The sequence below is a fragment of the Phragmites australis genome, chromosome 2, assembly GCF_958298935.1.
Source record: "Phragmites australis chromosome 2, lpPhrAust1.1, whole genome shotgun sequence".
Lineage (NCBI taxonomy): Eukaryota > Viridiplantae > Streptophyta > Magnoliopsida > Poales > Poaceae > Phragmites > Phragmites australis.
In genome coordinates this window covers 1,102,391-1,112,567 of record NC_084922.1, presented here as the reverse complement: position 1 = coordinate 1,112,567, position 10,177 = coordinate 1,102,391, and the positions used below count along the sequence as shown (strand labels likewise).

The following is a 10,177-nucleotide window of genomic DNA, read 5'->3' as shown; positions in this document are numbered from 1 at the left end:
CGGGGAGCCGCTTATCGCCGACGTGGTCAGGGCGGGAGAACGCGATGCTCGAGGGAAGAAGATGTGGGACTGAGACTGAGCTGTGCCGATCGAAAGGGATAAGAGAAATAGTGAGGGCAATATGATCCGTATTCGTGAACGAATGGATATACGCACTGGTATTCGGACCAAAACGTTTTAAAGTGGCTAATATGACAGTTTTCAGTGTATTGCAAAGTTACGATGGCATTATTCAAAGTTTCAAAATTCGAGTACCATTCTTCTGAATAGGCCAAGTTGCAGGGAGTTGCTGCGCTGCATTGTCACCTTTCACCTTTCTTGTTCCATTTTTTTCCACATTTCCTGTTTCGCTCTTGCTGTGGGGGTTGGGGAAGGTGTGTCTGCTTGAATTGGCCACTTGCATTGCATATGCAGACTATCATGCATGTCTGACTTCTCTCATGTTGACGCACACAAGATGGAAGATTGGTGCTTCTTTGGTGCTGTTTCTTTACCATGCTTTTTTACTACCACTCTGGCCAGCCAATTCAATGCAATTGCAGAAACAGGTTAACTGTCTCACCAGGATTTCTTTTTTGTACTTTTTCACCATGTGAGGAACTATTGGTGATAAAACGCAGACAGGGCTTGTCCTTTCTGGTTACATGGATTCATTGTACGATACTGAGATCCCTCCCTCTCTCTCCTCTAGCAGCTGGGGTGCAAGTGTGCAGCATGCTTGCACTGCATCCTTTGGCAGCCAGGAGTTGCCCGATGGTCAATGGACCTCAAGGCCGTCGCGAGGGAGACGAGGTAGAACTTAGAAGATGATGGGGTATTCCTGGAACTTTATATTAGATTTTGGCCGTCAACTTTGCAGATACGATGGCGTAGATTGTCCATTGCAGTACCAACGTCATGGCAGTACTTGTGGGAATATCTTCATTGAATTCCTGGTGAGTGACAACCTAGTAGAGTTGAGGTGGCATCACTCCATAGGTGCTGTTTGATTGAACCCTACAACAGTGTCAACTCAAGATGGTACCAGCCCAACAGAGCAGCGAGCAGTGACAGTGAGACCATGGGCAAGAGCTACTCGAAACGCATGGAGTGAATCCTGAATTTTACAGTGACCACTGCAGTGTTTCGTCCTGCTTTTCCATCGCTTTGGGCTCTGTCTTCCAGCCTATGCCTGCGAGCAGCTGCGCGCAGAGCATCAGCTGGAAAGAAAGAGGACTTCGCGGCTTTCGCCAGAATAGATTAGAGGCCCGTTCTGCGCAAAGCAGGCGTGCAATGAACCCGAAATGCAGGCACCCATGCATAGCTACCAGCTTTGCTTCCGCGCGTTACAGGGTACTTGCAGCTGTACTGGAGAGATTTGTGGCAGCGATAGACGTTATCGTGACCGCATGATCTCGAAATTTGCGAAGTGTTCTTCTTGATTAGTGTGTACTGTGTAAGAGCAACTCGAGACACCATATCTTTTATCATGTATAAAGTTTATCTCTATGTATTACTCAACTACTTTAACAACGTATACATATTTCATTCTCCATATTCTCTTCTATTTTTAATAATATTATATAATTAGTAATATATTTGTAATGACTATATTTTATAACGACAATGTGAAATCTCATTTAAAACTTTGAGCAACTATTAAAAAAGAGAGAGAATTTTACAACAAATTACGAATAATTTAGAACTTAATGCGAAATTGATGTGTTGTTAAGGAACTCACAAAACACTATGTAACTTAGGATTGTCAATAATTTTAAAAATTAGCACATTATTTTATATGAATATTCATCAATTTTTCGTAATTTTTGGGAATTAAATTTATGCCCTAAAAATTCAAGCAAAGTAAAAAATAGTTAAATTTGGAGGATTTTTATTTAAAATCTGTACGATATTTTAAGTGGAAACCAGTTAAAATGGATAAAAAAATTATTATAATTTTAGAAGCTCTACAAAATCTCCTTTTGAATTTACCTAAGAGGCGAGAATAAATAAATTTTTAAAGCAAAAACTAATTAATTGGATGCTGACCTCTCTTGTCTCTCTTCAAAGTCTGTGGTCGCCAGATAGCGGCCTGTGCAGGATACTCTAGATTTAACGTATAGACAAGACGATGCGGAGGGTATTTTAAATAGCATGTGAGTTATTGTTTCTGTTGGAGATTGGTTTTAGAGTTGCACGCGCTACTTTGAAGATAGAGTGTATAATAGCGTGAGTGTTAGAGTTGCTTTGAGAGGCTTTCTTTGAGCCATGGATTAGATGGATTATTATCCCTGCCCGGACTTATTTGCCTGTTCTGTTGCGCCATGGCGTCAGGGAGAGCTGGCCGGACCTCAGGAGGAAGAAGAACAGGAACTCTAATGTGCCTTTATGCATTTTCTTCTAACTACAAAAGGGGATGTACTGTTTTGCTTTTTTAATATAATCTCCACCCATTCGCGAAAAAGAAAAAAGAAAAGGCGGGGGTAGTGCGACAGAGCCCACGGCAGCCACGAACGCCGTCACCGTCGCCGGCGCACGGCAGATCGGCAAGACCTGTCCCGTGCGGTGCCGACGGCGACAGGGGATCATGCCGTTGGCCGGACGTCGGTGTTGGAGGCCACCGTATCTCGCGGGGATCGATGTGGGTATGACCCCGTGCTGTCGCCTTTCGGACAGCGATAGCGACGGCACAGGCGCAAGGCGCGGCAAGGATTTGGCCGTACCTACGTATCGGCCGGCCGGACGGGTCAGCCTTGTATAACTACCTAGCAGGCTGCTCTAGGCTGGTAGCAGCACTTTTTGGCAACGGCAGATATTTGCTGAACTTCGTTCAAAACAAGAAAGCTTCGGCCTTGGGTACAATCATCCTTTAGTTTGAAAATTCATGTGAAACTAGAAAGTAGGCTCACCCTAATAGCAGATTAGTCGCACTGTAATATTTTATTATATAACATTTGATTAAAAAAAATAGTCTCTTTAGCTATTTTACGAGGTTAGTGTCATTTAGTTATAAAACATATAAAATTAGAAAAATATATAGCAAAAAAATTATTAGTGGAAAAGAAAATTATTTATATTTTAAACTTATATCTAAATCGTATATATATATATTGGTTCGATTCGTATATATTTTGATCAACTGTCATAATTGTGTGTCGGGTGTAGGCATCTCGACAAAAATAAAAATATGCGATGATCTTGAGCTACAAGGTGCTACTTAATCTATTATCTTAGTAAAAAAATTTAAAAAATTTCATTAATTTTCATTATGAATTTTAGCTATTGATTAATTGTTACATTGAATATTTATTTAGGTATTTGATTGTTTTCTAAGACTATATTTGATATGAATCTTTCTTTTTTCTATTATAACCCCAATTTAAATTATTATTAATTTTATTTTGTTTGGACTCTTTATCTAAATGTTTTGTTTCTCAAACTGTATGAAAATCGAATTACTAATTTTCTATACCTTTTAATTCCGAATTTACCTATTTGTTAATCGTATTTGATATGGACTTTTGTGTTTAATCTAGACCGTTATTATTTGGGCTCTTTATTTAGATGTTTTTGCTTCTCAACCTGTATGGAAATCGAACCAGTAATTTTTCATATCTTTTAATTCCTAATTTACCTATTTATTAATCGTATTTGATATGGATTTTTGGTTTAATCTGGAGGGGCATTTAATTTTTTATCACCCTGTCATCCGGTAGAGTGACAAATTTATCACTGGACCTACTATCATAGGCTCATGAGGCCTCATTTGTCATCCTCAGCTAGTAATTGCCACTCTGATAGAGTGACAAAAAGTTAAATATTACTAATCTAGACCGTTAGATGTTCATAATAATGAGTGATCTAAATCTTGTTTTTCATATTAACATGGTAACACAGCCTTGAAAATGAACGTGGTGGCTTTTTTCTCCTCAAATATTAAGATAATGAAAGATTCCTATGCTTGGTAATGCAGCTTTTGATACTTACTCAAAGTTTTCAGCGTGATGATGGATGAAATTCTTTTGAGGAAGGCGGCCTGTGGCGCGCCAGAGCTAGTTTAGGCTACCTTTGTAGATGCTGGGAGGTGTTTATTTGGTTTTTCTATGCAATTTCTAGTAACCGAAACTTGTAAATCTCATCCTTCTTAAATGAAGGAGCTGTGCTCCTGCTGATTTGTTTCGGATTTTTTTTTACTCAAAGTAGTGTAACTCCTGCAGAAACCTTGGTGGTCTCAAACAGGATTTCGGTTACGGCTATGCTCCCCTCCTCCCTATAAGGAAAAGGAAATGAACGAATGGAAATGATGAAGCCTCATTGGGCGGTGGTGGTCTGAGAAGTGATAGAGAAAAAAGGAGGACCATGGATCTTTGCAGGGCTGCCCAGGGGCCGAGCAAGCAGAAACAGTCTACCGCACAAACCTCCACTGCCGCACAGGACCACCCCTAATTCTGCCCGGCCGAGCAAGAGGGTGAGCATGCTCGGCGCAGCGCAGTGCAGGACCATGGCACACAGCTGGGGAGAGAAAAAGCAAAGTACAGTGTCTGCTTGTGTGGTACAATCTCCCCGTGTCCTTGAATGCAGTGCTTAGCTCTGGAATTGGTTGGCCTTTTTTGGCAAGTCAAGGAAGCCGTGCAGTGAAATCGGTGCTGTGTATTCGCGTACAAAAACCAACCACAAGATCCATATTCGGGCAGGCGTGGTTGCTGCTGCTGCTACTGTTGTTGGTACGTGCTGCTAGTCTGTGCCCGTTTCAGAGGATAAAGCTGGGAGACGTTTCTTTGCACTTTAGTTTTCTTTCCCTTCAAGGACAATATGAACGCTCAGTGCTCTTACTAGAAACTTCAGGAATTGAGGTCAAGAGTTAAGTATGCACCTGAGAAAGATTTGTAGGTTGAAAGTCGTCACTCTTTACCTGAGGCTTCATTTGGATGTGCCGAGATTCCGACCCAACTCATGCGTGTGTGAGTTCACCAGGGCCCATTCAGCTGTGCCCGTGCCCGGGGAGATAAAGAACCCCGGCCTTATCCAAGCGATTCCAAGCGGAAAAACAAGCATGAGTCGGACGCATAGCATGACAAACAACTGGTTAAAGATTAGGAATGTCTTACAGGGTGCAAAAATACCTTTGAGCAACCTTAGTTCAGTAGAAACATCTTCAAGATTGGGAGTAGATTAAAGAAGCAGACAACAGGCGCGCAATGAAGAAACAAGGTGACAGTGTAATGGATCAAACAAAAGATATCGAACTGCCAAACTCCTGAGAAAGGCAGCGTCAGATTTGCAAATGTAGGCAAGCAACCACGACGAGCAAACAACATAGAATGTACCAACAAGAATTGATGTTTTGTTACCTACAGGGGTACAGTGCACAGTTACAATCAATTGAAAAAAACAATAGAGGTCTACTCACCTAAGTTGATCTGCGTCTAGACTGACAATTCGTTCATTCGTTGGTTGCCCAGAGAACAAACAACACGGGAGAATAACCTTTACTACAATACATCCTAGCAAATATTGTACAAGCAACAAATAAGACGAGGCATACGCCCTCAACCTTTGCCTAATGACCCATCAAGATGGTTCATTGTACTACTTCGTAGAGATGTCCCCAACCGCGATGAACTCTCTTGATTGACCTTCCTGTAGCTGTAGCTACTAACTGATGGACTTTGTTCTCCAGAAGCCATCCAATGCAGCTGCAGCAGCGTAAGCATGCCAATAGCTAACACTGCACTATTCCCTAATATACCACCCAAATTTTTGATATTGAAACTGTTCCCAGCTAAAACAAGACTAGAAGACACCATCCTCCCCAAGAAATTTGAACCTTTCACCATGTTATTAGAACTGTCAGCACACTTCTCAGGCTTGTTTACTGGTAGAGAAGGCAAAACATCTTGGTAGACATTGTGGGCAAATTTGGATGCCTCATCTATGACTTCGTGATTTTTCCCACGATGCTCTTTTAGTCTTCTTGCAATCATGATGCGACTTTGCTCCAACCTTGCTAGGGCAATATCTCGTTCAGCTTGTTGCTGTGACTGCACAGCCTGCAAAAGAGTAAAATGCATGGTTGGACTCACGTAATAAAGCATCAATCATGGCAGTTCATTGCGATAGCCCAAGAACTAATAAGGACAGTTAGGCTTGGATGATAACTCTTTTGCACAAACAACATAGGCAGCGTTTGGTTCACCATTTTGTAACGTAATCAGATCACAGAGGGTAAGCGATAACGTTAGATGCGTTTGGTTCGATGTGGCCTACAATCTGTTACCGTGTAATTGGATAATTTGGATATCAGGCCGTTCACATCCGATTCCTTCACGATACCGTCACCGATAGAAGACTCAAACACCTGTCCCCTTTCATTCTCCCGTCCTCCTCCTAAGCATGAGCAGCTCCGCCCTCCTCGTTCCCCTACACGAGGAGCTCTGCCAGCGACCGGTGCACTACCTCTCTAGCGAGAGCCTCAGCAATCGCTCCCTCTGATTCTGCCAGTCCTCCTGCACGTGAGCAGCCCGTCCCATTTGCCTTCCCTGCTTGAGGAGCTCCGCCGGCGACTAGCGTGTTGCCTCTCTCCGGCAAGAACCTTAGCAGTCTCTTCTTCCCTCTCTTCACAGATGCGTTCTTCTACAAGGCCATTATTTGGAACGACGGTGGAAGGATCTTAGGAGGATGAGATCGACTCTTGTCGCCGTGCCATAGGGATGGATTGGGATGGACTTGGTGTCATGCTACCTCAGTGGGACACCAACGCGGCGGAGTTCTTCCAGAGCGGGGCAGGAGCAAGACTGGGTAGCACTGTGTCGCTATTCTCTTAGTCGATGCCGATATGGCGGACACTTCCTGGCGGCTCCATTTGCTGCACTCGGTGGAGGCACTGGTGTCTTCGACATGAAGTGGAGCGCAAGTGGCCACTGGCCACGTCGCTGGTGCTCGCGCAGGCCAACGCCTGCGGCCGCCTCGTGCTCTGGCGTCGGGAGCAGTAGGCCTCGGACACGTTTTTCTTGATGTTGATATTTTCTATCAAAATTGGTATCTAATACTGTTACATTATGAAACCAAACAAAGACCGTAATCACTGATCCCACCCGTGATTCCATTTTGATTTGCGTTACCACTCCTTAAACCAAACACTATCATAGTGTATTCTACAAGACAATGCAGGAAAGTTGGTTCATGGAATTGGAAAGCTCTGCAGCTCAAACTGTTAAAGTACCTAGAAATGTTGATGAGAACAATCTATCTATCTATTATCTTAATATTTGAGGTGCAAAAGGAGCTTCCACGTACGCTCTTAATACCACAAAATTACCACGTTAATCAGAAAAAAAAAGAAAAAGATCTAACCGCTCATTGTTATGAACATCCAACGGTCTAAATTTATCCGAAGAGTTTAAAAAAAGAAAAAGATTAAGATCTAGATCACAAATTTTTGTGATCAAAGAGTCCAAGTTCGATGTTGATTTCTTTTTTGACGGTAAGCACATGTAACTGAATTAGTTTCAGAGTCCAAGTTCTGTTGCTTTCTTTTTTGACGGTAAGGAAAATGTGTAAACAAAGAGTCCAAGTTCGATCGTGCTAATTTTGTTTGACGGTAGACATGTATTCGAATCGGTTTCAGAGTATGATATGGTTGGAAGGATGTTTGGTTGAGAGGCCTATATATTATTAAAAGATATGACAAAATTCTGCATTGCTTTTATTTCTCCGTCAACCTGCATTGGTGCTGCAGGTTTCTTGCTAGGTATTTGTAATCTTCGTCGACCCTTATTGGTTATTACGGAAGTATCTGAAAGTTTCGCTTCCTTGCTGAGTTTTCATTGACCTGCACTGGTTTTGCATTGCAGAAGAATCAGTCAGATTATTTTTGTCAGATTGGTTTTTGTGCCGGTTTTTTTGAATCTCACCTATGTCCAAGTTTTTTGTCGGAATCAACCTGGCTGCACCACCACCATCTGGCAAACATATTGAAATTCAGTTTTGCAAATAAACTGAATTTCAATGGTGGTGAATAGCTGGCGTAGCTGTGTTCCGGTTGCCCAGTTAGCTGCCTCATTGATGCATTCTATCTATTCTTTGTCGTCATTAAGGAATCCCATCGCCTGACATGCTAGAAGAAAGAGCCATACTATGCCCAAGAAATGAAACAGACGAGTAGATAAATGAGTACATTATGAGCCAAATAGAAGGTGAAGAAGTAACATACCATAGCTCCGACACCGTTTGCGAAGCAACATCAAACAGTAACGAAATGGAGCATATGTACCCTACGGAATTTCTCAACAGCTTGAAGTTCTGTGGAATACCAAACCATGAGCTGAAGCTGAAAGTTGGCTTGCCGGTGATGCTCCTTCGAAACATCAACCAGTCAGTAGGTTTATGCAATGGAACAAGAATGGCAATCACTCAACTTGGAAATAAATACATCGAGGTAAAAATAATTACAGAAACACATGTGGACGATAAAGTATACATACCTCGAATCATCATGTCACCAAACGATTCTAAGTGGCCTTTCATGCTGAAAAGAAAACAATATCCTTTATCAGTCTGCTTCGCAATGACAATCAATAAGAGCCAAGGCCAGTCACTAAACAAAGTCGGGCTATATTTACTTAAACAGGTATTCTACCATGAACAACTATATGTGGCGTTATCTAGAGTCACGAACAAAAAAGGATTAAAGGTGCTGATCAACGACATAGAATGTCCAAGTGAAGATACGGCCAAAAAAAAAAACATTGTGTACAAAGAGATGTTCTGATTAATTTTCATCGGGGAAACACAAAAGGCATCATCAATCTCAAACAAAAAAGGTAACAATTTCAAATATTCATAAATTAATATCTGTTAGCAATAAACTTGAAAACTAAATATTTCAACATACCTACAGTCATAACATCATCATAACGGCCAACAAAAATCTTTATCAACGTTGGTTCATACTATTGTTAAGTGCTGCATGAAGTTTGTACCAGTACTATATGTAGTGCTTGCATCATAACGATGGTCACTGAAAAACAATAACATAATTTCATGTATTTGCAGGCACTGCAAAAAGACTAAAAAATTTGAAAAGAGAAAGAAAACAAAAACTAGGAACCTGCAAAACAATGATATGCAGCAACCACATGAGGAATTAGCGGTTGAAGAGGAATTACCTAGCAAGTTCAGCTCTGTGAGGTTCTTGCTTCCTTTAAATGTCTCCATAATACTCCCAGTCACATTGTTATTGTGCAATATGAGTGACTGCAGATTGTTATAGGAATGAATAACATTCCTATATTATAAGTCCACATATAATATTTACGCCAAAATAATATACAATCTATGCATGAAAAACTAAGTGTTCTGATTATTGATACTACTTATGCTACAATTACAATTTTAAAAAATATTCATTTAACCTTGGCGATATATTCTAAGAGAAAAATCTTATCTAGCCGCGCAATTTGCGCGGGCCTCCTCGCTAGTTATAAAGAAAAACAACAACAGTAAACAACGGCAACACCAGCAAAAATTATCAACATCCATATGTAATAAGGAGTGACTTCACATGATGATAGACAACAGTAAATAATGGCAACACCAGTAAAGTTGTCGGCATTCCTACACGATAAAGCAAGCTATATTATTTGGTACGTGCGTTAAGTAAACACCACCAACTTTTAAGAGGTCCAACTAGAGAGCTTGTCAAACTTTTATATGGGAATCGCTCCTTTACAGTCTCCAGCTTGGGTTGGAGTGTCAAATGATGTGTTAGCTGTCGACTTCAAAATCATTATGCTACCAAAAACTGCAATCAGCAGATCTTGTTTGGAGTTACATGGAGCTTCCCTAGACATCTACATTGTCCTTAGCCACTAAACTACGCATACACCATTTTCATGCACAGTGTCAATCTGAATAGCCAACCAACATGATTTGATTTTCATTTTAAGTTTAGCCCTAAGGATCTTTCAATAAAGAAACCCCAAGCATGTTGCATCCATTATGAAATTCAATAAATAGTTTGTGAGCATTATCAGGCAAACAATCAAGTACACATCGAGCTACTAGTTCACTAAAATAATCGATGACTTTTTCAGATACTACTGGACTCTATATCTCAAAAATAAACTTTCTACATATAAACTTGCATGCTCAAACTGTAATCTAGATGTCCACTTGTGATATTTCAGACATACACGAA

The 10,177-nt window shown here is 41.0% G+C and overlaps 1 protein-coding gene across 1 annotated transcript; it reads right to left on the bottom strand.

Moving 5' to 3' along the window:
- Positions 1-5,439: 5,439 nt before the first annotated feature.
- Positions 5,440-6,050, bottom strand: LOC133910276 (plastid division protein PDV1-like). The gene has a single exon (XM_062352787.1). The coding sequence runs from the start codon at positions 6,048-6,050 to the stop codon at positions 5,529-5,531; it is 522 nt and encodes a 173-aa protein (XP_062208771.1). The 3' UTR covers positions 5,440-5,528.
- Positions 6,051-10,177: the final 4,127 nt, after the last annotated feature.

Coding starts and splice junctions, on each gene's coding strand:
- LOC133910276 (XM_062352787.1), bottom strand. CDS start 6,050: ATGCATTTTACTCTTTTGCAGGCTGTGCAGTCACAGCAACAAGCTGAA.